The 26,963-nt window shown below is 42.4% G+C and overlaps 1 protein-coding gene across 4 annotated transcripts; it reads left to right on the top strand.

Annotated features, from left to right (window-relative positions):
* Positions 1-1,131: 1,131 nt before the first annotated feature.
* ZMYND10 (zinc finger MYND-type containing 10) lies at positions 1,132-24,130 on the top strand. 4 transcript variants are annotated; one of them, XM_084839641.1, is made up of 12 exons: positions 1,132-1,458; positions 3,162-3,270; positions 4,597-4,713; positions 5,420-5,473; positions 6,152-6,304; positions 7,946-8,034; positions 11,973-12,073; positions 13,572-13,744; positions 15,210-15,335; positions 18,036-18,157; positions 19,284-19,409; positions 22,288-24,129. In XM_084839641.1, exons 1-12 carry the CDS (start codon positions 1,361-1,363, stop codon positions 22,397-22,399), a joined length of 1,380 nt encoding a protein of 459 aa, XP_084695767.1. In that variant the 5' UTR covers positions 1,132-1,360; the 3' UTR covers positions 22,400-24,129. The 4 variants fall into 4 exon arrangements, with proteins under 4 accessions (XP_084695767.1, XP_084695768.1, XP_084695771.1 ...); XM_084839643.1 differs by having other exon boundaries at positions 1,280-1,724; positions 22,288-24,130; XM_084839642.1 differs by lacking the exon at positions 19,284-19,409 and having other exon boundaries at positions 22,288-24,126.
* The last annotated feature ends 2,833 nt before the right edge of the window (positions 24,131-26,963 follow it).

Here is a 26,963-nt window from a genome sequence, read left to right as displayed (position 1 = left end):
AATCTTGCATTGAAATAGAAGCGGTCCATGTTTCATCACTTGGAGTCTGTAATTTAAGATCTGATGTTGCTTTATCCATGAATCACAACTTGTATATCCAAACCTCTGGGTTTGAAGCATTGTTATATGAAATATATTAGGTCAGTATCCTCCTTTATAGAACTCTCTTGCACACTGGTACTCTCTAATGCAAGGGTGGGTAAGGCACAGCCCCCACCACTGCTAAAGTACTGTGTCCCTTGTTTGGAAGCAGATTCACACTCCCAGAAGCACATTCCTTGTTTCCCAGCAAAGTTGTCATTTTGCCCCCCTCGCTGCAATTTTGGTGGCAAATACAGTAGGCCCCTGGTGGGTTCGGGGCGGGGGGAGGAGAATGTGACTCCCCAACCCCTGGAAATTAGCCACCCCTGCCCTACTGCATCTGAGCTGGTTGTACTTTCTGATTGAGGAAAGATGCATTTTGTACATGCTCAGATAATATGTTATTCTTTATTTCCAGAGCTGAGCCCTGATGTTTAAGAAGGGAAAGGATTTTGGACCTCAAACTGAGCCTTTCTTCCAGTCTCAGTGATCCTCTACATCTGTTTTCTAGAGTTGAACGTGCTGGTTCAGTTTGTTGTAGTAAATAGGATACTTCAGATTCAAAGCCCAGACAGGGTGGAGAGAGGGAAATGTTGACATCTCTGAAATCTGTACTATGGCTGGGAGGGAAGACTTTTCCTCCCTTGGATCTAAGCAGGTTTTATGGTTCTAATAGATTCAGGGCTTCAGTGTGACTCCCAGTTCAGCTTAAACCGGTCACCTTTCCTCGTATGATTTAAACACTGGTTAAATCTGTATGTTCAGAACATTTTTATCCCCCACCCCCCGGCCCACCTTCCTTCAAGGAACTCTCCCCCTGCTACCCATTTTCTCTCACAACAAGATAGGTTAAGCTGAAGTAATGAGTAGCTGGCTCCAGGTCAAGGAGCAAACTTCATGGCTGTGTGTGGATTTGAATCCGGGTCTCCCCTGCCCTACAGCACACTGCAACCCTCAGTAATTGCTGGGCTGCCCTCCTTCTGTGGACGAGGCAACCTTCCCCAACCTGGTGCCCTCCAGGTGTGTTTGCCTACAACTCCCAGAAACCCCACCCCCAGCCAGTTAAGGGGATCCTGGAAGTTGTAGGATCTGGAAGGCACCAGGTTGGGGAAGGCTGCTTCGAGGATTCTTCCTTCTCTCCCCCGCCCGCCGACGTAGCTGGCGGCTCGGCCGGCGGGCCCCGTGGCCAGGACGCGCCGCTGGAGGGCGCGGCTCCAGCAGCAGCCGTGCTCGTCTCCATGGTGACAGCGTCAGGCCTTGGGTCTCTCTCGAAGCCTCCATGGAGGAGCTGCTGCCCACCGTCTTGCTGCCCGGCGAAGCCGAAGCGTTGGTAGAGTCGTTGAGGAATTTCCAGCTGCGGGATATCGGAGATTATGGGTACGAGGAGGCTGGGGAGATTTGAACTATTCTCCCGCTGCGGGGAAGGAGCTTCTGGGAGGAACACACGCAGCGTATCTCCAGGCTGGCTGAGCAGGCCGAGGAAGAGAGGCTTCCCTTTTGCGTGGCATGTTATTCCAGAGCAGCTACCCCGCTGGTTCTTACAGTTACCACTTCTTTTCTTTTTGGCGGGGCTCCTGTGCCTTTAACAGCTGCATGACAGGTAGCAACTGAACAACTGGACTTGCCTGTAATTGGATTTACAGGTTAGTTGGATTGCTGCCTGACATATAACTGTTAACATTATTTTTTAAACCAGGAATGGGGAACATGCGGCCCTCCAGAAATTGCATTTTCCCATCAGCCCTGGGCAACATAGCTAAAGGGTGAGGGATGATGGGACTTGCAGTCCAGTAACATCTAGAGCAGCTGTCCCCAAACTTTTTGGCACCAGGGACCGGTCTCGTGGAAGACAATTTTTCCAAGGAACGGGGGGGGGGGGGGGGATGGTTTTCCAGCAGATTTCCGGCCACTGGGACGCAAATGGCATCCACGTAGCGGATGCCATTTGCATCCCTTTTCTTTGCAGTAATACTTGAAGAACAGGTCGAAGAACAGGGATGCAAATGGCGTCCGCTATTCGGACGCCATTTGCGTCCCAGTGGCTGGAAATCCGCCAGCGACCGGAGCTGGCCAGCAGCTCTGTGGACTCACCGTGGAGCAGAGCCGGCTGGGGCCGGGGAGGATTCCGGGGGGGAAGGACGGATCACCTCCCCCCCCCCAACGGACTCAAGGTAAGGGGGTTTCACACACCCCTCCTGTGGCCAGGTTCCTAACAGGCCATGGACCGGTACCGGTGCGCCGCCCGGGGGTTGGGAACCCCTGATCTAGAGGACCGTATGTTCCCCATCGCTGCTTTAAATGTATAAAGCACCTTCCCATGTCTCCTCATGCTAGGACAGAGAGCCCAGGAGCCCTGCCTGGGGAGGTAGTGAGAAACTCGATTTAGAACTTGTCATTTCACCCAGAAGCATTGTGAAAATATGGGGGCAAATCCACTCTTGTTCCTGTCTTCAGCTGTTGTGGTTATAAATATGAGTGAAGTAAAGTTCTAAAAATAGTGTTAAGTGCTCCCCACTTCCCCAAGTAGAGAAAAGTCCAAGGGGACTCCAACAGGATCTAGTTTCCTTCAGATGAAAGAATTATGGTGTCATTGCAGCATTTGTTAGTTTACAAATATGCAAGCACATTGAAAGCAATATACTCCTATAGCAGGCAACAAAACTACTGGTCCTGCATGAGATTCCCAAGGAGAGCAGCTGCTTGGACCCTTGGACTCCCCACTCCCTACTGCTTCCAATTCAGCTAAACTCACAGCCTTGTTGGCTCTGTCTCCCAATTAAGAACTGTAACAACAACTTCTCTGCCTCTCCCATTAGCTGAAGGGTCTTACCTTCCAAAGGAAGGGAAGAGAAATCTCTAGTCATTAATTCCCATTCAGGAAATTTTCCTGACTAATTAACAAGCAATCATTTAACAAAGGATGGTTGTCCAGTATTAAATTAGGGATGCCCCTGAAATCAGGTACACTTGAGAGGTATAGTCCTGTGCAATAGAATGTAAAAAGAGTGGTTGTTGAGAAGAGATGGAGCACTAGTCAGGGATAGAATCTAAGTGGTAACTGTTCTCACTCTACTTTCTAGGTGGCTACGGCAACATGAGTACATTGAGAAGCTGAACATGCAGGCCATACTGAGTGCTTCTTCTGGGCATGAGCAGCTCCTCGTTGAGCTTCTGGTTAACAATGCCAAGGTAAGGTACATTCATCTTGGGAAGAACAAGAAAACCTCCCAGAGAGCTTTGGCTATTGGGCGGTATAGAAATGTAAGAACGAAAGGAAATCATTGGCACATAACAGATGCTACGTTCACATGAACAAAGATGAACTGTGTTTTATTTGGTACTTCTGTATAGTTGCTCAAGAGAGCTGCTTTCACTTACTGTTTATGTGTTTTGGTATGCTTACACTCAGAAACGCACAAGCTTATACACTTGTATTCCAGATAAATGAACCATTAATTCTATAATTATAATTGCAACCTATAATTGCAACCATAAATGGTGGTTACAATTTCCACTCACCTGTAAGCATTCATTGACAGGATAGAAATAGTCTACTTCTTCAGCACTCTTTAAGTACCGAGTGTGACTACACGAGTGTGTAGTATGTATGGCCCTCCAGATGTTGTTGGACTGCAGATCACATCAGCCCTAGCCAGTGATGAAGTATGATGGAAGTTGCAGTCCAACAACATATGGAATGCCATATATTTCCCATCCCTGGTTAAGTATTAGGAAGTAACACCATTAAGGGCGCAATCCTATGCAGATAGGCAGCCGCCTCCGAACTTGGAGGTGACCGCCTATCCAATGCAGGGCAGAAGAAGCATGGAGGGGATCGTCTCCTCCTGCCCTACATTTTCGGCTAGACAGCCACTTTTGGCTGTCTCTGCCCTCCCGTCACTAGACAGCCACTTTTGGCTGTCTAGTGACGGGAGGGCAGTGCGGGGGAAGAGGCTGCAATACAACACATAGGATGTGTCGTGCAGGCATTTCCGCCCTCCCCGGAATGCCCCCCAGAACCCTCCATTTCGGCCTCTCTGCGCTCCTCTTGCGAGCGTGGAGCACGAGGCTTCTCTGCGCTGCCTGCAAGGCAGCGTGGAAGGAGGGTAAAGGTCAGTTCCCAGAAAACAAGATATCCTATGGCTGTCTAGCCACTGAGTAGCAGCCATAGGATTGCTCCTCCGTGATTTTATCTATGCACCCTAAGGCTGCAGTTCTAAGTGAGAAATTGTTTAGGATCAGAATGTAAGAGAATATTGGATGCATGTTCCATCCAAGGGGTATGTGCCTTTATTCCTCATTGCAAATAATGTCTATCACGTGAACAGAAGTAGAAGTAAAGTGAGAAAATGCCTTCTGCCTTCATTGGACCAGTTTTCTGTGTGAGTGTAAAACAGCAGAGGGATATAGCCAAAGTCCTGCATTTTTCCTGGCATTTGATTCTGACCCAGACCTTGTAGACCTTATATTTAAGCTGGAAAGAGCTTGCTAACGCTCAGTATTTTTTCTGTGTAGATCCCAGTTCTCATTGAGGAATTAATAACTGTGGAGATCTGGAAGCAAAAGATCTTCCCTATACTATGCAGGCTGGAGGATTTCAAACCAAAAAGCACCTTTCCCATATACTTAGTGGTAAGTGTGGGAAGGGTTTAGATGGAACCCTGCATAATACTGCTGTTTATAGCATGGAGCACTCTGTAAAATGGTTTCACAAAATGTTACTTCTGCCTCAGCTAGTTAGCTTGGCCTGGCGCATCCCAGAATGATCACTGGTAAGAAAATTGATGTAGAATTCTTACAAGGCTTTTTCAAGTAAGTTTCAAATAAGTTTCTGTGAAAATTAATTATTTTGTTAAAGCTAGAGTCTCTAAATTGCCTGAGCAAATTATCCCTTTCCAGACAGCAGCACCTCATTTGGGTGCAAATCAAGGAGAGAATCTCTTGTTATGAATACAGAAAATCAGTTTACAGTTTGGATTTCAGTATGTAATACAAATTGGCCTGTTGCAAACAAATCATAGTTAACATTAATCACAGTTTGTCACTTTGGACAACACAAGAAGCTGTGGTTAAGCAAAAACAGAAGCAAATGCTTCTGAACTGCTCCTTGTGGCTGTGCCAGAGGTGGGGTCGGGGGAGTACTGCGGCTCATTCGTGGTTTGTGTGATGTCCAGACTATCTGTGTGCCTTGTGCCCTCTGATAGTTTACGTCACCAACATGGCACAAAATGAAATGCTATTTCTTATTTCCTCTTGCATATTCCCTTGTATTATGACAATGCTTGCATATTCCCAATGTTTTATGACAACATACTTTGTTGTATTCTCTCTGTCTCAGCTGCGTCATGAAGCTTCAGTTATTAATCTCTTGGAGACAGTGTTCTTTCACAAGGTAGGCAGAAAGTTTAGACTTTATGTCAAAGGTCTTGAACAGCAAGAAAAATCCAAATGATAATTTAGATCACTGCAGATGAACCATGATAATTTTCTGAGTGGAGACATCTCAGTGCAGTAATATGGTCCAGGGGATAAGTGTTAGACTCTAATCCTTCTAATCCCTCGATTACAAGTTTTAAATGAAGTTTGAAAGACTACATATCTTATTATATGAAAATGGCAAGTTAAAGCCAGTTAAAGCAGTCTGCATGCCATCTTGCTTCCAGCTGTTATTTTACAAGTCACTTCTCCTGCCTCTGCTTCACTCTTCATCAGAGCATGTTTAAAATGTCTACTTACATGTTGTGATTTAGTGCTGAAAAACGTCTTAATGTTATTATTTAAAAACGTTGTAGGATCTCCAAAAAAATCGTTCTTCTGCTTAGAGCTCCTCCATGAGCTGGCTGCAACCATGTTCTCAAATCCAAGCAAAGCTTGGCAAACTTGTATAACATTCTGTGTGAATTCACAATGCAAGTTTTACGTATTCAGCCACAATTTGACTCCCAGCATACCTGGGACACCCTCCCAGAGACCATAAGATTGCTCTGTTAGGTGGTCTTGTCATGTGCCTTTATTTTGGAAGATTGTTTCCAGTTCTTCTGCAGAATTGAGTTTTTTTGTCATTGTACAGGAAATCTGTGAATCAGCAGAGGATACCATTCTGGACTTGATAGATTACAGCCATCGGAAGATGACCTTATTAGCAGCTCAAAGTGCCAGTGGAACGGTACCAATGGTACAGAAGCTTCAGCCTGCAGATCTTGCCAACCCCGCATCAATGCAGGTGGGTGAAAGGCATAATCCTTCACTTTTAGATGATCTCTTTGGGTGAATGGAAAATGTAAGATGTTTTTGACACCCAAGATGGAAAATTCAAGTGATGTCTCCATGCTGTAAATTTAATATTCATATTTATATTATATTTATTATTAAAACAAATTCCCTAGTAATATTGGCTGAAACATCACAATAATGCAATAAAAATCCAACATAGAAATCTTTTAAAATCCTGAGACTCTGTACAAAAACACAAATACCAGTGCAATAGATAGTATGCAAATCAAGGACCTAAAAACCAAGAAATGACAGGAGCATCAGTACCACAGAAAATAAAATATATAAGAGATCTTTAGAAATATAAACATTCTATGAATATCTTCATCAGATATTAAAATAAATAACAGGATCATGATAGTTTTTATAAGGCCTGGAAAAATAAAAAATAAAAGTCTTAGGCTGCCCTCTGAACTTGAGGGGCCTTCATAGATGACCTTAAGGAACAGGTAGGTGCATATGGGAGGAAGTGTTACATCAGGTCCCAAGCTGCATAGAGCTTGTGCAGGAAGCCTGTGACAGTGAGAAAAGACTAGTGTAATTTACTCATAACATCTGGTCCCAGTTAAAACTCCTGCTACCATATTCTTCCCTAGCTGAAGGTTCCAGACCATCTTAAAAGGCAGTCTGTAGGGGAAATAAAGTATATCTGTTTGGGTTGGTTTTGATTGTTATGCTTCAAAGTCCCACTGGGGACCCTACAATCCTGCCCAAGGAGAATAAAGATGGACTCAGGATTTGAGAACTACCCTTTTGACTGAAAGAATGCACTTCTACAGCAAGGTTGATTAAAAGGAGATACATCTTACTGAAAACAGAAGAAAAGAATTCACTCATACAAGTACAGAAAGGGAAGGAAGGAAAGGAGGTTAGTCTTACAATTTCTTTTCAAGTAGCAAATTGAAATATCGGTCAACAGAGGTCCTGCACTGATCCAGGACTCAGAGTAAGCATGACGCGCTCCTTAAGCAAGAGTCAGGAACAGGATGCTGAAAGTCAGGCACACTACTTTTTATGTTATTGGGCTTTTGTTAGCCCCTATCCCATGAGCCGAAAATTGTAATAAAATGATTTAAGCTCCCTCATTGGTTATTGGGGACCCTCAAGATCATTCCCCTATATGCAAAGCTCTGCCCCCACATATCTCAGTTGCTTTTTATTTGTGGTTACAGATGGCAGTGAGACTTGCCAATATCCATTCCCCCCACCATTCTCTAGCCTTTGTGGTCTCTTGTTTTCCAGTCCCCACTTCTCCCCCGTTTCCTCTGATTAGTCTAGGCCATCTTATTACATGACACTGTCTAATTTACTTGCTGACATTTGTTTTTAACACATCTGGGACAAAGTGCTTCTGCTTAGCTAGATGTTCATTTCTGATGTTTAACTGAAGGCCTTTAGCTGAAAGTTAGCCTGGGTCCCCTTGCTTCAAAACACACCCTTATGTCTGGGTCCTATGACCTCCACCTTAAAGCTGTTAAAGGTGTCAGCATTATCTACGTCCTATTTGCATAACGATCCAGCCTTACAAGCCCTATGTACAACACGTTACAGTTGCCCAGATAAAAAGTGTTCTGACTCTTGCTGCTTTCAGGAGTTAAAGAAGCAAGCTGAAGAGATGGAGTTTGAGATCTCACTGAAAGCTCTATCTGTGTTCCGTTTCATTACTGGTTTGGTAGAGAGGTATGTTGAGTTTTCTTGGAGGAACTAAGGTAAGTATTTGGGAGAAGAGGTGAGGTTTTCCCCTGTCTAAATTCCCTAGTTCAGAGGTTCGTAGACTGTGGTATGCAGACCACTGATGGTCCATGGAAAGGTTGTGGCACAGTCAAGAATAGCTGTACTTGACCCTGAATTTGATTTATATTTTCCAGTGTTTGGACTGATGGAAGATTGAGGTCATTATGACCAGGTCTGGATTATCAGTCATGCTAGTAAGGCCCTGACCTAGGGCCCATGATCTTCATTATAGAGTGGTGGCACAGTCTTCTAATTGTTCCCTAAAAATCTGACTTTTAACATTGGTATAAATACCACCAGAAAAAGTCTTGATGACATCCTCGTCTGAATAGTGGTGACCTTTTATTGTATTCATTGAATAATGGTGTTAAGCATTTGAAGTATGCATCAACTGAAGTGTTGGAGTATATTTAGTCCTGGAACACAGAGTATGGCAGTATGGGTTTTGGCACTAATATCTACTGGTGTGCATTCTTCATTATTGGTAACAGGTTGTAAGCATCCTAGCATAACTACATCTGTTGTTGTTCAGTCGTTCAGTCATGTCCGACTCTTCGTGACCCCATGGACCATAGCACGCCAGGCCTTCCTGTCCTGCGCTCTGTCCCGGAGCGTGCTCAAGTTCATATTCATTGCATCAGTGATGCTATCTAGCCATCTAATCCTCTGCCGTCCCCTTCTCCTTTTGCCTTCAGTCTTTCCCAGCATCAGGGTCTTTTCCAGAGAGTTTTCTCTTCGCATTAGGTGGCCAAAATATTGGAGCTTCAGCTTCATTATCTGTCCTTCCAATGAGCAGTCAGGGTTGATTTCCTTTAGGATGGACTGATTTGACCTCCTTGCAGTCCAGGGGACTCGTAAGAGTCTTCTCCAGCACCACAGTTCGAAAGCATCAATTCTTCGGCGCTCAGCCTTCCTTATAGTCCAGCTCTCACAGCCATACATTACTACTGGGAAAACCATAGCTTTGATTAGACGGACCTTTGTCGGCAAGGTGATGTCTCTGCTTCTTACTATGCTGTCTAGGTTTGCCATAGCTTTCCTCCCAAGGAGCAAGCGTCTTTTAATTTCATGGCTACAGTCACCGTCTGCGGTGATCTTGGAGCCCAAGAAAGTAAAATCTGTCACTGCTTCCATTTCTTCCCCTTCTATATGTCAGGAAGTGATGGGGCCAGATGCCATGATCTTCGTTTTTTTAATGTTGAGTTTCAAACCAGCTTTTGCACTCTCCTCTTTCACCCTCAACAAGAGGCTCTTGAGATCCTCTTCGCTTTCTGCCATTAGGGTGGTATCGTCTGCATATCGGAGGTTGTTGATAATTCTCCCAGCAATCTTAATTCCGACCTGTGATTCATCCAAGCCGGCATTTCTCATGATGTACTCTGCATATAAGTTAAATAAGCAGGGTGACAATATGCAGCCTTGTCGTACTCCTTTCCCAATTTGGAACCAATCGGTTGTTCCATGTCTGGTTCTGACTGTTGCTTCTTGACCCTCGTACAGGTTTCTCAGGAGACAGGTAAGGTGGTCTGGTACTCCCATCACTTTAAGAATTTGCCACAGTTTGTTGTGATCCACACAATCAAAGGCTTTAGCGTAGTCAATGAAGCAGAAATAGACGTTTTTCTGGAATTCTCTTGCTTTCTCCATGACCCAGCGAATGTTGGCGATTTGATCTCTAGTTCCTCTGTCTCTTCTAAACCCAGCTTGTACTTCCGGTAGTTCTCGGTTCGCATACTGCTGAAGCCTAGCTTGTAGGATTTTGAGCATCACCTTGCTGGCATGTGAAATGAGCGCAATGGTGCGGTAGTTTGAACACTCTTTGGCGTTGCCCTTCTTTGGAACTGGAATGTAAACTGACCTTTTCCAGTCTTGTGGCCACTGTTGAGTGTTCCAGATTTGTTGGCATATTGAATGCAGCACTTTAACAGCATCATCTTTTAGGATTTTAAATAGCTCGCCTGGAATACTGTCATCTCCGCTAGCTTTGTTGTTACTAATGCTTCCTAAGGCCCACTTGACTTCACTCTCGAGGATGTCCGGCTCAAGTTCAGTGACCGCACTATCATGGCTATCAGGGACATTCAGATCTTTCCTGTATAGTTCTTCTGTGTATTCTTTCCACCTCTTCTTAATCTCATCTGCTTCTGTTAGGTCCCTGCCTTCTTTGTCCTTTATCATGCCCGTCTTTGCACAAAACGTTCCCTTGAGATCTCCAATTTTCTTGAAGAGATCTCTAGTCTTTCCCATTCTGTTGTTTTCCTTGATTTCTTTGCATTGTTCATTTAAGAAGGCCTTCTTGTCTCTCCTTGCTATTCTCTGGAACTCTGCATTCAGTTGGGTATATCTTCCCCTTTCTCCCTTGCTTTTCGCTTCCCTTCTTTCCTCAGCTACTTGTAAAGCCTCATCAGACAGCCACTTTGCTTTCTTGCATTTCTTTTTCTTTGGGATGGATTTCGTTGCTGCCTCCTGAACAATGTTACGGACCTCCGTCCATAGTTCCTCAGGCACTCTGTCTATCAGGTCTAATCCCTGAAATCTATTCCTTACCTCCACTGTATATTCATCAGGGATATGATTTAGGTCATACCTGAATGGTTTAGTGGTTTTCCCGATGTTCTTCAATTTAAGCCGAAATTTTGCAAGAAGCAGCTCATGATCTGAGCCACAGTCAGCTCCAGGTGTTGTTTTTACTGACTGTATGGAGCTTCTCCATCTTTGGCTGCAAAGGACATAATCAATCTGATTTCGATATTGACCATCTGGTGACGTCCATGTGTAGAGTCGCCTCTTGTGCTGTTGGAAAAGAGTGTTTGCTATGATCAGCATGTTCTCTTGGCAAAACTCTATTAGCTTTTGTCCTGCTTCATTTTGTACACCAAGGCCATGCCTGCCTGTTATCCCAGTGATTTCTTGACTTCCTACTTTAGCATTCCAATCCCCTATGATGAAGAGGACATCTTTTTTTGGTGTTAGTTCTAGAAGGTGTTGTAGGTCTTCATAGAACCGATCAACCTCAGCTTCTTCGTCCTCAGTGGTTGGGGCATAGACTTGAACTACTGTGATGTTGAATGGTTTGCCTTGGATTCGTACTGAGATCATTCTATCATTTTTAAGATTATACCCCAGTACTGCTTTTCCCACCCTTTTGTTGACTATGAGTGCTACTCCATTTCTTCTAAGGGATTCTTGCCCACAGTAGTAGATATGATGGTCACCTGAATTAAATTCACCCATGCCTGTCCATTTTAGTTCGCTGATTCCCAAGATGTCGATGTTCAATCTTGCCATCTCATGTTCGACCACCTCCAGCTTACCTTGATTCATTGATCTGACATTCCAGGTTCCTAAACAATATTGTTCTTTACAGCATCGGATTTTCTTTTCACCACCAGACACATCCGCAGCTGAGTGTCCTTTCGGCTTTGGCCCAGCCGCTTCACTCTTTCTGGCGCTACTTGGAAATACCCTCTGCTCTTCCCCAGTAGCATATTGGACACCTTCCGACCTGAGGGGTCATCTTCCGGCGTCATCTCTTTTAGCCTTGTGATACGTTCCATGGGGTTTTCTTGGCAAGAATCCTGGAGTGGGTTGCCATTTCCTTCTCCAGTGGACCACATTTTGTCAGAACTCTCTGCCATGACCTGTCCGTCTTGGGTGGCCCTGCAAGGCATAGCTTATGGCTTCACTGAGTTGCGCAAGCCCCTTCGCCACAACAAGGCAGTGATCCATGAAGGGGAACTACATCTGAGGTCCTCCTTTTTGTCACTTAATTTTTTTGCATATTAATTAAAGAATTGTGAAACCTGAGGGGAAAAATAGCTGCTGTATTGCATAGAACTGCCATCTTTAACACATCCCTTTTCTCTGCCCATATTCTTTGTCAGTTTGCCAGTGAGTGCTGTGACAAGGATGCTGAATACCCACAACTTTCCATGTCTTTTGGTACAGTTGGTAGAGCATTGTCCATGGAGCTATCGTGAAGAAGGTGTGTATTATGGATTGGAGATTGTCTCCATCAACACCTAGATGGAACAGTGAAAATTGCCATGATTCCAGTTTCTTGGTCTATTAAGAAGGGGGTCGATTTAAAGAGCTGTTCTTGTTCCTGTAGATCCTTTTATTGCCTAAAGGATGATAAGTATTCCTGTTGGTTGAGTCCTCTGTTGTTTGTGGGCTGACCTTAGGACATCACAGAGCTCCTCCACAAAACCCCAGGGTCCTCCCCCTACCCTTTTGCCCTTCTGGCAACTGATGTGTTGACATTATTATGCCTACGAAATGCCTTTGTAACTTATTTTCCATCACTGTCCAAAATTTATATCTCTGCTCCTTTTGCATGATTCATCAGGCCTATCTTTACCAGAGCCCTTTTGTTTTGGTTTCTTTCTTTGTTTTATTTTTATTTGTCCCTTGCTATCTTTTACTGACCTTTTCTTTGTTCATGTACTGCCTTTTATGTGTTTACAATACACACACAAAGATAAAAAGATCAATGACGTACAAAAATGATCGTCCACTAAACAAGCTGGGGTGCCTACTCAAGTTTCCCTTACAAATATGTATGAGTGTGCAGTTTGTCATTTCAAGAAGCAAGCTGTCATTGTGCATGTTCAGCACTTTAAAAATTGGCTGATCAAGCAATCATGAGAGGAGGAAGCATGTATATATAAGAGATGTTTGGGAATGCCAATGGACAGACTGAAATGAAATGAAATTTGACTGGGGCACTGATTTCAATATACTCTTAAGGCTCAACAATGAGTCAGCTTGCATTACTATACCTGGAGGCTTTTAAACATTTCTTTTCTGTGGAGAGTCACATTCTATTATGCATAGTATAATTTGTCACTCATGCTAAAGATGCATTCCCATACTGGGACATGCTGTTCTGACCTGAAGGGGGAGCTTGAAGTTCACAATCTCTTGAAATGAACCTTAAAAGAATCCCTTAGCGAATTATCTTGATGATAATCCAGTTGTCTAGAACTGAAGTTGGAGTCTAGAATGGCCATTTATTATTTCTATGTGAAGTTTTAATTTCAGTTGAGGTTTCAAATAAATTTTAAGAAAAACATCTAGAATGCAAAGGCATGTTGGAAGATGTTGAACCATCCAGCTTGTGAGAAACTGAGGAGAAATTATGCTTCAGTTCTGCAAAAGGGAAGCCCCAACAAGGAGGCATCTTGCTCCCCTTACACAGCTGCAGAACTAGAAAAACATTCCTGTGATCATTAAGCCCCTGAAGGACTTCATAAAGGGATAGGAAACAAACTGGACATGAACAACTGTGCAAATTATACCATACTGATAACCTGGAATGGATACCTTTACTTTCTATTTAGACTAATGCAGTCATATTTGCATGAACAACATTTCATCCTTCTTGGGATGAATATTTACCTGCTTGTTCTGTATCTATCACATTTAAACAGTTTCTTGTAGTAAAAGATCTTATTGTATTACAGTCAGCTCTTTTTTCCCAGGGAAGCTGAAGAAGTTTGAGAATGGTGCCTGGTATGAGGTACCCCCTGAAGACCATGTGAAGATTACTAAGTTAGATGGGCAAGTGTGGATCGCTCTATATAACATGCTTCTTAGCTCAGAATGCCAGCGCAAGTACAACTTCAATAACTTCAACAAAGGCCAGCTCCTGAAGGTACAGGACTGCAGGGCGTGCAGACTACATATGTGTTCTTCTCATCATGTTTAATCTGGCATACTTAGATATACAATTCCAGCTTTAAACAGTGTAGCAGGAACCAGGACTAGGAATGATTGATATTTCATCAAATGACCTATCACAACTGAGACTAATAAAGGGCTGCAAGCCTTTTGGTAATTGGTAGATTAATTAATTAAACATTTAATTGTTCAGTTAGTTGAGGATATTTTTACCTGTTGGACTGTATCTTATGGGCATTATTGTTTATTTATTTGGGGAGTGGGCTGGTTTTGTTCTGGTTTGTTACAGAAAAAGAAAACATTGAAGATATACCAACTATTGAAGATGGTCTTTCCTTCTAGAAATGTATGACAGTTTTTGTTTCTTACATTTTGCTTCTTACGCCCCTTTGTTCCCCAGGATCAGGCCCCTCAACTTGGCTAGCCTGGAGCTGGCATAGTTAACTTTAATTTTTTTAAAAATAAAGAACTGCCAGAACAAAGAGGAGACAAACCACCTCCGATCCTAGTCAGCACAAGCTAGCAAGGCTTTGGAAGTGGTGGATCATGCACTACTTCAGTCCACCCCTCACCCAGTTAGAATTGCTCTGTAATACACTCAAAAGCAGCATTTACTTCTGTGTAGAAATTGTACTGCAGGGGAGCACACAGCTTCCTAAGATTTTTTTTTAATGTAAAACAAGCTTCACAAAATGTCCCAGACATGGGGAAGCAAGTTGTGTCACTCATCAGTAATTTCAGTAGTAATAGGTGCCCATAATAGTTGTGCAAACATAGTTTACAAAAATTGCAATATCAGTGAATGTGACATCCAGGAACAATATTGTGTTTTCCCAGGTATAAGGACTGCACTCTGTGCTCCAAAAAATGCTGTACTTTGACAACAACAACAAAGTACCTTGGAAGGAAACATAAGTAAATGAGAAGCAAATGCTCATTTTGCCCTTTTAAAAAATTGAATGTGCAGGAAGAGCTTCAGTCTAGATGGCCATGGATTGAATAAACAAGGAAGCTGCTCTTCTCCCTACAGTCAGGATTGAGACTGAATGGCAGGATAAGGCAAGCTACCATGGATGTAAAAATGTAGGTGTTTCAGTTCCCTGACTGCCACTCCATCAGCTCAATATGGGAGCTGGAGGACTGTTTGCTTGTATCAGTTCTGCCTTTTTGCATAGAAAGATGATGATAGCAAGCTTCCTACTGCAGAACTCTTAACTGATGGCTTCTTTAACATTCTGTGTGTGGTGAACTTTTACCTCCTTGTATTGTTGTTTTCAGGTTTTTGTTGAGCAGCGGAGATTTGCTAACGCCAAATTCATTGTTTTGTTTAACCAGCACCTAGATTGAAGAGAAAAAAACAGAGCTGCATATTTTCATGCAGGTGCTTTTAATCATTTGTTAATGCTTATGTTTTATCTTATCATAATCTCTACGTTTAGCTCCGTGCTTTCCTGACTGAAGTCGTCATTGACCAATTCCCCAATCTTTTAGAGATGCAGAGATTCCTGAGCCATCTTGCTGTGACAGATCCTGAGCCACCCAAGAAGGACCTCATACTAGAGCAGGTATACTCAGTGCCACATCTTATTAATGTTCCTATTCCGCCTCCTAAATTTTGCTTCATTTTGTCATTAAATAGGGCAGAATCCAATGGTGAACTTATGCCCCCACCAATTCTCTTGTGCCCCACAGATTCTGTTGTGCAAGTGGTGGGTCCTGCCAATTCCATTGCGCAAGCAGGACCTACCTCTTGCGCAACAGAGATTTAGCACTTCCCAGAGGAAGCCTGAAACGAACAGACCAACTGGATATCAAACGTAGCTATGCATTTATTCCTAACACAATCAGAATTACAGCACTTCTTGATTCAATAGTTAAAATATGCAATGTGCAGCAAAATTGCTGAATCTAGTGTGTTTGTGTCAAAATTCTTAACTGTTGGACAGTTCTAGTCTTGTCATTCTCCTCTTAGTTTACATTGGTACCAGTAACTGAGAGTCAGCATTCTTAGAGATGGAGGGCGGGGGAGGGAGAAAGAGAGATGGCTGCAGCTATACTATGCACATCCTGGCAAGGCAAGCTTCCAAGCAAGCCATGAACTCACCCACTATCTGCATGCCAAGCAATTATGAAAAGGCCTTTTTCCATTTCTTGCTCTCTACAGAGCAGTCCTTTACTCTTAGTCTCTGCACTGCTATTTTTATTCAGTAGGGGCATTAGCGTTTTTGAAACAGCAACTTTTCCTCTAAAGCCTGAACTTCATCACAGCTGCCTTTTGCCAGAATATTCTCTCATATTTGAAAGCCCACGACTGGGTGTTCCTTTGCAGAGAACTGACAAATTACAGAAAGTTCTATTTTAAGTACATTTTAGCTATGTGGCAGATTTTTGAGACCTACCAAGCCCATTTTCCAGGCTACATTTCTCATCATTTATTTTAAACTTACAGTATTTGAGACCTGTTTCTGAATTCTCACTTCTGCAGCATTCAGGTATTGTGTTTTCTGAAGGTCTGAACACTACAAACTATATTGTAAATATACCATTATTTTTCTTTCAGAAATCTTAACGTATGGGACACAGCTCGCTCACCTAGAAATATACTTTGCCCCTTCTGTGCACCCCCAGAATTTTTTCCTGGTGCCACCACTGATTGCAAATATATTATTACAAGTGGAACCTGCAATAAAATGTTGCACTACAGAGTTCTCCTGTTCACTGTGCTTGCCAGCCGGCCATGCTCCATTCTATTCCCTCTCTCTCCATTTTCTGGTTTTTTTCCTCCCCTCACAGACAGCATTCTGTAGCCACTCAGCATGCTTGGTCCTCACTTGGCTGTTTTGGGGGTGGTTTTCCCCCTTATATTTTATTTTTATAATAAACGTTTTGTTTTCTTCCCTGTTTCATCCATGGACATATTCACAAGAATTAAAAAAAACACTAGTGGTGTAACCTAAGTCAGCAACTCCACCAGTTGTAGAGCGTGCTCTCTCTCTCTGTCTCCTTACAATTGAAGCTGTGTAGGCTCAGCACTGAGATGGCTTTAGAATGTTCAGTGAATCTTGATGTCTGGCGCAGTGATTCATAAGAACGTAAAAAGAGCTGTGCTAGATGAGACCAAAGGCCTACCTAATCCAGTATTCTGTTCCACAGTGGCCAATCAGTTGCCTGTGGCAAGCCCACAAACATGACATTAGTGCAGTTAGAGCAACCTCCTGCTCATGATTCCCAGCAACTGCTATTCAGACGCATACGGCCTCTGATACTGGAGGTGATGTATAGGCATTATGACTAGTAGCCGTAGCCTTGATTGATTCAGCACACCTGACGTTCACAAGCTTCCCAAGGACTTTATTAGTCCCCATGTTGTGGAATACGTTTGGCACAGTGCAACTAGGAATTGTTTTGGAAAACTCAACAGGGGCAAACCAGATCTGCACATGCTTGCCAGTTTACCTATAACACAGGGGTGGGATGGGGTCTAATTTTTATATCAAAATTAGCATGTGGTGGGAGGTGAGCAAAACCTACCCCCTTCCTTTCCTTAACTTGCTGCCCTTGGAAGCTTTTAAGCTGTTCTCCTGAGCCAGCTCCAATATCAGAAGAGATACCTGAAGGGCTGGGGGAAAAGGTAAGGTGGGGGAGGAGCAGGTTTCAATCCCCTCCCCCCATGCTCATTTTGATATAAAAATTAAACCCCTACCCACTCTTGTTTAATAGGTAAATGGGCATCTAGTTTTTCACTCGGTGCTTCTTTTTTCTGGGCAGGGCTTCCCTCATTTCTAGTTTAGCATTTCTAGCTTAGAAAGCTGCATGCTAGTTGTGGCCTAAGCTGGTGCTGGCATGGTGTCTATTGATGGGAAAACAAGAATTTAGGAGATAAAAACCAAGGACAAAGTTTCAGAAAAGTAGGCAGAGATGGACAAGCAGTTCAGCAAGAAAAGGAGAACATGCTGTTAAACATTTAATGATTCAGAAGAAAGATGTGGCATCTTAAAGAAGTATACTGCAATTTCTTCTGTTTGGTTTTTGTCCACTATTACATAAAGTTGTTCAATGTTCCTTCAAGTCCCACCCCATTCAGATATATCATTAGCCTTTTCCTTTTATCAGTTAAACAAGGACATTCATCCTGCAGTTTTCTTTGATGTAAGTTGATGCTTTTCAACTACAGATGTACTTGTATTCTGCTAGATCCCAGGAATTATTACTACTTTTGGATCCCTTGCTTGAGATAGATACACCTTTCATTATTTTCCTGGTAGGTTCCTGTAATCTGGGACCGAGTTGTTGGAGAGAACTCTGGAAAATGGCAAGCAATTGCCAAGCACCAGGTAAACAATATGTTTAGCCCTTCAGAGGAGGAACTGAAAAGCCAGGCTTGCAGGTAAGATTTCACCATACTCAACTTCCTACTGTGTCAAAACTACTGTTGTGGCCAGTCTTCATTATAGCCCACTAGATGCTCAGAACCTACCTGAAAGCTCACATACTAAAAAATGAAAATTCAGCTAGGTTTAGAGACCACTGTTGCAATTTGACTTCCTGTAGTCAAATTAGAAAATCTTAGACCTCCTCACACATGTGAGATTACCTTCATGTAGGAATAATATCATGCAGAAAGCAGTCTTTAGAGAATTCTGTTTGCAGTCTGTCAGAACTTAAAATTGACACACTTGGGCCTTTGAAAGTGTCAAACAGGAATTTAACCTGTGCATTACCTAAGGATGCAAGAACAATAGCCAGACCCATAAGAGACTCTTGAATAGCAATGGGCCATAACATATCATGACAAGCTTCTCTGACAAAGGGAGTTGGCTCCCTGTCACAGGCTTCCTTCACAGGATGTATCATCTTGTTTCTCCTGGTCTTGCCACCTTGGACCTGGACACCCAAGATGAACACACACACACCTTGCTTACATGGCAGGATCCAGGTCTGGTAATTGTTTTTCTAGGACCAAGTTGTAGACTACATTATTGTCCTCAGTATAGAATCTGGTGCAGTTGGAAGCGTCCAAAGCAAAAAAGCTCCTTTAGAATTAGGAAATGGTTCCTGAATTTGCTTCTTTCACTTCTAGCTGAACATCTTCAAGAATCCCTAATTATTTCTAATTTGGTGGTGTTTCTGAATACTAGTTCACTATTCTAGATGTAAGGAACTATTTGGAAAGACACTTCTCAGTGATGTGGTGTCTTTGTGTACACAGCCTACAATAGTATAAATTATTACACTGTTTTAACTCGAGATTGGGAATAATGTATATATGTTTTTGTCCTCATATTGCACTAAACTCAACTAGTTATCAACTCCCTTAAATACCACTTAATAGTCCACTAGATGTGATATCAGTCTGAGGGCACAATTCTGTGCATGTTTAGACAGAAAAAAGTCCTACAACTTTTTCACCCTTAGATGGATAAGTTCCAACCTGTAGTAGTTCTCAAAAACTGAGTAACTGTTGGAATTGTCTATGTAGACTTTTCTGAAAACTGCTTTCTGTCTTAAATCAGATGGGCAAAGACATACAACCTAGATGTAATAGAAGCCCTGATCCCAGACAAACCTAAGTGTGGAATGTGTGGCTGTGAGGCAGCAAAACGCTGCTCCCGTTGCCGAAACGAATGGTATTGCAGACGGTAAGTACACCTAACATCAGAGATGTGCCATATTATCTTGAATCCTTTAGGGAGAAATCCTATGGCTCTTAGACAGAATCTGGGGGCCACAGGATATTTCGGATTCCTGGATCTGAGGTCGGAGACAGTGCTGTGATCTCGGATCCAGGAATCTAAGCTCCCCACCCCTATCCCTCGCAGCTGGCACAGAGAGAACTGCACCAACGGCTTCTCCGACCTTGGAGAGGAGGTAAAGAGCACATTCAAATGGGTGGGGAGGGAAGGGGACCAGAGAGGCCGGCGTATGCTAGCTTCAGTGAAAAAGCCTGTTTAGCTGAAATGCAGAATGGGAGATGTGGCATAGGCAAGGATCATCTCCGCCACACCTCCCACTCTTCACTGGATATTCATAAGTCTCCAAGTTCAGAGGCTTATGCGTATCAAGGGCGGATCCATAGGATTGAGCCCTTACTGATCTATTGGAAGATCAGTGAAAGCAGAAGCCATTAATTTGAAGCTTGTGTTGTAAACACCACTGGGTATTTTACTAACTTTCAATTAATGCAAAAACTTGCTTCCCTGGTTCATTAGTTGTGAAATTTACTTTGTGCAAAGCTCTAACTTTACTGTAGCTGTTGCCCAGAGCATGAGCTCTGGAACTTAGTAGTTCATGAAGGAGAACCATTTTTTTCTGCACATATGCTCTGGAACTCCCTTCTAAGGAAGACCCATCTCACTTCCTCATTAATGACCTTTGGGAAGCTGATGAAGACTTTCCTTTTTAGGACACCATTTAATATGTAATTTTTAATATGCTGTTCTAATTTGTCTTTGTCTTCTAAATATTTTAAATATATCATAGTTCTGTTTCTGCTGCTGTTTTGTGTTTTCATGTTTAGTGGGTTTGCCTTAAATTGTAAGGATGTTTTTAATGTTATGATCTCTATTGAGATGGGTTGTTCCTCCTACTTGCTTCACAGACAGAACCATGTCACTAATGCAGACTGTTAAGTTTCCATTGGGGGAGACCCCAGCTAGTTACAGTCCTTTTTTTCTTCATAGCAACAAGGGGATGACAAGTATTTTATATGAGAAATGATTCAGATCCATTCTCCTAAGTTTCCCAGTTTGTGCCCCCCCCCCCATTGCTCATCAAACAGAGCTCAAATGGTAAACATTAATTAATAGATGACATATATTGGAAGCCACTTGAACTAACTATGCCTCATGTCTTACAGGGATGATAATACATTTTAGAGTACACCATTGTGATTCTCTTATCTGTCATGCCAGTGGTACAGATTAATGGTATTGCTATCTGCCCCTTGTTCAGTTAGCTGGATCAGTAGGTGGAGTATCCTGTGTGTCATGTTTCAATAATAAAATTCACTGTTACCACTACTTTCACACTTACATTTCCAGACAAGGTTTAGTGGAAGACACAGGTCATATGTTGCAGATTATTCCTCATGAATCTCCCCCTGGATTCTGCTTTTCCCAGGCAGTTTTGTCCACAAACCAGAATAGAAGACTTATTCATAGGAGAAATCTTCTTAATGATGCTTGATATTTATCTAATTCTTTTCCCAAAGAGCTCGAAGCACTTAATATTATTATCCCAGTTATCTTTTCAACACCCCTGTCAAGTAGGCCAGTATTATTATCTTCACATTGCACATGAAGGACAGAGGTTGAGCAGTAGTAACTTGTCTAATGCCACCCAGTGAGTTTATGGCTGAGAGGAAATTTGAACCATGGAACTCCAGGCTCATGATAGCCTATATTTTTAGCCACAAACTACACTTATTTTTAAAAAAACATAATAATGTGTATTGTGCTGACTGGGGAGGTGTATGTGATGGATAACAGACTTTCTTCTTATCTGTATGTGAGTTTAAAAACCACAAACATGGTGCCCCATTCCCAAATGAACATATTTATGGAGTCACCCTAATAGGGAAGGAATATATTCCTGGGCCAGTTCACTCCTTGACACTTACATTGAGATTGACAGTAATGAGACACTGCTCGATATAGCTGGCACAGCACCAGTTCCAATTTTCCTCTATCCATCCGAACCAGAATTAGAAAATATATTTTGACCACTACGAGATATAAACAGCTAATCTAGAGGTAAATACTGATTTAAAATGTTTATACAACACTTTTTCTAAGCTCAAACAAGGTTACATATAAAAATAAAGCAATATTTAAAATTACATTAAGTTCAATAATAGACAATTCCATTTCAAGAATGTTCTACAAAGGTTCTCCAATGGGGCATTGAAGGCAAGACATAGCACCTCTGGTGGAATGGCCAGCTGTTAAATTGTCAGGGAGGCTCCACTCTCATAGTTTACACACTAGTATATCTAGTCAATTCTGAACCCCATGCTCATTATTATTGCTACACACATGTTATATATGGCTCAGGACTGCAATACCTTATAGATCGCCGCTCCCGGTATGAACCTGTACTCTACAATCAAGGTCTGAGGCCCTCTTCAGAGTGCCTCCTTTGAGGAAGGTTCAGTGGATGCCAACAAGAGAGAAGACCTTTTTGGTGGTGACCCCACCGCCCCATTATATAATAATAATGTTCTCCCCAGCAAGGCCCACCTGGCACCAACATTGTCATCTTTTCACTGCCATGTCAAGACTTCTGTTCCCAAGCATTTGATGGCATATGATGGGCTGTTTTAATGCAGCAGGTTAGGTAGTGTTGTTTAATTGTCTGTGGTTGTCACTGATGATCTAATTGTTTTATGGGATGGATATATATGCTGTGGATAATTGTTCTGTATGTTTTTATTTTGTTGTGTCACCTTGAGTATTTTTTGACAAAGGAGTCCAAGAAATTCATCATCATCATTTCTTTTTATCTCTTTTACCTTTGCAGAGAATGTCAGGTGCAGCACTGGCAGAAGCACAAGAAAGCTTGCAACGTGATGGCTGATACCCTGAAGAAAATACAGGAAGATGTACAAATACAGGCAACACCCACCAATTAATTCCTGTGGGCAGAAGATTTTTCTCCTGTTCCTCCTTTGGCAGATAGACAAAATAGATAGGCAAAATTCAGAATTTCATTTAACAACATATACAGGAAGCCTCATGATCATCAGATTCAACAGACCGTAGCCAAATATAGCCTGGAAAGGAGGAACATGATTCTCAGACATTAGAAGAGATCAAATTGAGCCCACTTAGTAGAGAAACTTTCCTAGGGTCATAAGGCTTGGTCTCTCTCCTATGCCAGTTGAATCTCAAGATATCACAGCTGCATGTGTCTCCTGGATTGTGGAGGTTATGAATTGCTGCTGGACTGTTCCTACACTGGTGATTGAGAGCTGCAGATTTAGTTTATTTCCAAATACACCAGTGACAAATACTGATTAGTACTGAATTCCCTAGGAATTTGGAAGAGCTGAATTTTAGTTGTGCTTCAAGCAGAGATTATTCTTCATTTTGTCATTCAGAATTCTTAAGCTTTGGGGGTCATTTTGCATATTGCCTTAGATCAAGGGCCTGCCACATTCCAATGGCACGAAAACTAACTAGAGCTTCTGCAACAGTAAATAACAGCAGAAGTGATGAAATTGACTTGCAAGTCTTTTCTTCTGAACAGATGCACTCGCTGCTGCCCATTGTATCTGCTTTGAGAACAAAACCCTGCCTTTAATTTTTAAAAGAGCCTTTCTGAAAGATTGTCGTCACTAAAACCAGATCCCCTCTTCTGAACTGTTTTTCACATGCATTTATTTGCTCTTGGACACTGTCAAGATCAGACTTCACTGTCTGGTTTTTCAATGAGAAAAAAATCTTACAGTACCATGAATCTTGTTCAGATTCAACCCACTTTTCAGCACAGTGGAATATACAGGCACATTCTGACCCGGTTCTCATGTCACAGCCAATTCCTGGGTTGTTTGCCATAGGCTATTTTTGGGTTAATTCTGTGTTGTTTAACCCCTAAGCAACGCAGAGTGTCTGGGTTTGGATGTCCTGCAATAACCCAGGAACAGGTCACTTCTGTATTGTTTATTGAAAACAGAAGTGATGAGCAACATGCTTGCTCTCTCCTGCATGCGCCCACCAATTCCTGTCTTACATGTAACATATATAATTGTAGCCCAGTGACCCTTTTTTGGAGAGGAAAAGCTGCTTTGGGGGGTTGGGGGATGATTGGAAGCAGAGAAGCAACAGGTAGGGGGAGTGCCCAATCTTTAACCTGCTCAAAATTACCAGCCACCTACACAGCTCCCCCCCACCTCCGCCGCCTCTGCAGCATTAAATATATGTTTGTAAGGACTACAGTTACATTTGAGTGTGACATGTAGTTTGGCCTTAATGTAAGCCAATTAGTTCAATAGAATGTTAAGTGCAATTAACTTTTTCCAGATCAAGGCCTTGGCATTTGCAAATCTTTTCCTGTGTCAAACTACCTTTCGTGCCTTTTGTACTATTGAGGTGAGAAGAGTGGAGGGAGCTGATAGGCAGCTTTACAGACCATCCCATCTAGCTGCTGAATTGCAGAGTGTTATTTTAGAAGCACTGAGTGAAAAGCTAAGGGAGGAGAAGGGGAAAGGATGTGGTTAATTAATGAAGTTCAGTTTTCTGAGCTGTATGGTTTCACAGTTGAGAGTAAAACACATGACATCTTCGTTGCTGCTGAGAAAGCTGATTGTTATTTATTCCTTGTTTTGTTAAAAATTAAACAAATAATCGTCTATTTATGATTTTTTTAGGAGTATGGTGCTATATGTCAGTTACAACCTCAAGCAAGAAGTCCCATGGGAATGAAGTGAATTCTTGTTCAAGAATACCAAAGAAGTGCTTAATATTGATTCTTGGCTTAGGCATTTCCAGGATCTAAAGAAACAAAACTTTCTTCAGTTACTTAAATGTGCTTGCCAAAGAATCCTATCAATCCCCACCACCACTGCTGCCCATTGCTCTTGGAAACTGATCCCTTGGATCAGTTTTGCTCAGACTCATCAGGACATCTGTGCATGTGTCTGCCCTATTCACAGCAGGGGGATGGGGGTGTCACCTATTTATTTCTGCAACCTCTGGGGAGGACATTTCCTAATCTGAAAAGGCCCTTCATTTGGCAAGGCACTCAGAGAGAGGGCCTCAGAAGATAACCCTACAGTCCAGGTATGTATAGAATGGAGGAGACACTCCTTCAGGTAACCTGTTCACAAGCCATTTAGGGCTTTAAAAGTTAATCATAGCACTTGGAGTTGTGCCCAGAAATGGACTGGAAGCTTGTGCAGATGGCAAAGCACAGGTGTAATATGCTCATATTGTCCAGCCCCAATTAACAGTCTTGCTGCCCTATTTTGGACTATCTGAAGTTTCTGGATCATTTTCAAAGGTAATCCTACATACAGTGCTTTGCAGGAATCCAACGGGGAGATTACCAAAGCGTGGATAACTGTAGCAAGGCTATCTCTGTCCAGATAGGGCTGTAGGTGGTATATGAGCCTAACCTGATAAAAAGTAGCCACAGAGGCCACTTGTGCCTCCAGTGACAATGCTGGATCCAAGAGCACTCCCAAATTGTGAACCTGATCCTTTAGGGGGAATGCAATGCCCTCCATAACAGATTGAATGCCACCTAGCTGGGCAGACAAAGCACTCATTAACAATACCACCATCTTGTCTGGACTGAGTCTCAGTTTATGGGCCCTCATTTGGTCCATTACTGTGCTCAGGCACTTTACACAAAAAGGACCGCATGAGGGAGGGGAGAAAACCTGACCCTTCCCTGCCTTGACTTGCTATGCCTCACTGCTTTAAGCAGTTTTTCTCCAGCCTTGTTTTGATACCAGGTATTTGCCAAGCAGGAAGAAAATTGCTTCAAGGTAGAACAAAGCTGGGTAAGGTAGTTGAGGGGCAGCTTTCAATCTCTTCCTCTTCCCACTAGTTTTTGTGTAGAGTAGACCCACCGCCCGCCCCTTATATGTGAACTTAGCTGAAACATGCATAAAATATATGTGGCTCTGGAAGTTTTGGGGAGATAGGAACAAATTCTCAGATTGAGTTGTGACACTGCCTTCCCTCATAGTGTGGGGCTTAATTTGGCTTGCTTGAGTTATATTTGCTTTGTAAGCATCTCACATCCAGTTGTAGCACACAGTTTGGGGCTACAGATGGATTGGTAGAGTGTAGACAACTGGTGAGTGGATGGTGTCTGATCAAGGAGTTTGGTAAGAGGATCTTTTGGGTTGACAACTCTGAATCTATGCATTGAACTATATTCTTGCCCATTGAGACTAAGGGTGCCTCCAGACTAGGCTTTCATTGTGCAATTGCCTCATACACAGAATTTTATGGGAAGTCCGGACATCTTTGTCTTCTGTGTGTAACCCTCCAGGGTTTTTCCATTGCTTCTTCCATCTATTTTCACAAAAAAGCCATTAAGGAGGGAAAGATTAAATAACTGTACAATGTCTTCTGATTGGTAATGCTAAGAGCAATCTGTGCGGAAGTACCCAAAGACTAGTCATGTTGCAACACATAAAGCAAACAAGTGGTCAACTTGCTGTTTCATGGTCTCTTGACCTCAGTGGCCGCACTGCCCAGTTTTCATCATTTAACCATCATACTGGCCAGATAATCTTATGTGGGGAAGATGATGAAAGGACTTTTTAAAGGATGTTTTGTTTTGAGGTTTAGTGGCAAATTTGAGCTTGTCTAATTAAGTTCAGCACTGGAGGTGAATTAATTCTTTGGCTAATTATAACACTGATAGAAACCAAGATCAATTTAAATCCAAACCGGAATTTCCCCTAAATTTCCTGTTCAGATCTAACTGTCTTGACAGTTGGCATATTAAGGAAAAATCAAGTTCATATGACAATTGAGGTTGTTGTTCAGAATCTGAGTAACGGCTGCCTCTCTTCTACCCTTTCATTTTTCTTTGTGAGCAATACATTTTCTGCCTACAGAAAATATTCTTTTTGAAGCTCTCATTATCTCTGCTGATGATGCTTCTTTTTAGCCTGGCACTATGAAAATGTATGTTCATTGTTCTAATAAGCTATGAGCACTAGAAGAACCCAGCCTGTGACCAAGACTATAATATTTTTATTTATTTCATCTTTCCTTTGATGTCTTCAGTGATAAAGGAGCCACCTGTAGCTCACACAGCTTTTGATGATGATGATACAACTACATATAACTTCCCAGATTTCTAGTACCTTTCTTACCCCTGTCTACTTAAGTATTCCAGCTGTCCCTGCTGTGTTTTTATGTATTTCACCCTTAGAGGGAGGGTGGGTATGCACAAACTATTTACACAGCTCAGACTTAATTTAGAAATTCCATGACTATCCAATTCTGTGCTGCGCTTTGAGAGTAGTGAAATTATATTGAAGTGTGGAGCAAAAGAAGCAGTTGACCATTTAACTAGTGCCAAATGTGCTTTTGAACTGGTTAACTCAACCATGATATAATTGTATAATCCAGGTACTTAGTCTTAACTGAGTAAAAAGCTATCAAACAGAATCTATTTATTCCACAGCTTCTTTAGTTCCCAAGTTGTTTTACAGTCTAGGGAAGTTGCTT

Source organism: Heloderma suspectum, chromosome 2 (genome assembly GCF_057233095.1).
Source record: "Heloderma suspectum isolate Gila_16-S chromosome 2, 16-S_ref, whole genome shotgun sequence".
NCBI classification, from domain to species: domain Eukaryota; kingdom Metazoa; phylum Chordata; class Lepidosauria; order Squamata; family Helodermatidae; genus Heloderma; species Heloderma suspectum.
This window is presented reverse-complemented; position numbering and strand designations above follow the sequence as displayed.

What these genes read in the sequence shown, in the direction of transcription:
- ZMYND10 (XM_084839641.1), top strand. Translation starts at nt 1,361, where the DNA reads ATGGAGGAGCTGCTGCCCACCGTCTTGCTGCCCGGCGAAGCCGAAGCG. An exon ending in AGACAGTGTTCTTTCACAAG is followed by an intron (nt 5,474 to 6,151) that starts GTAGGCAGAAAG and finishes GTCATTGTACAG; the next exon opens with GAAATCTGTGAATCAGCAGA. An exon ending in AACGAATGGTATTGCAGACG is followed by an intron (nt 19,410 to 22,287) that starts GTAAGTACACCT and finishes TTACCTTTGCAG; the next exon opens with AGAATGTCAGGTGCAGCACT.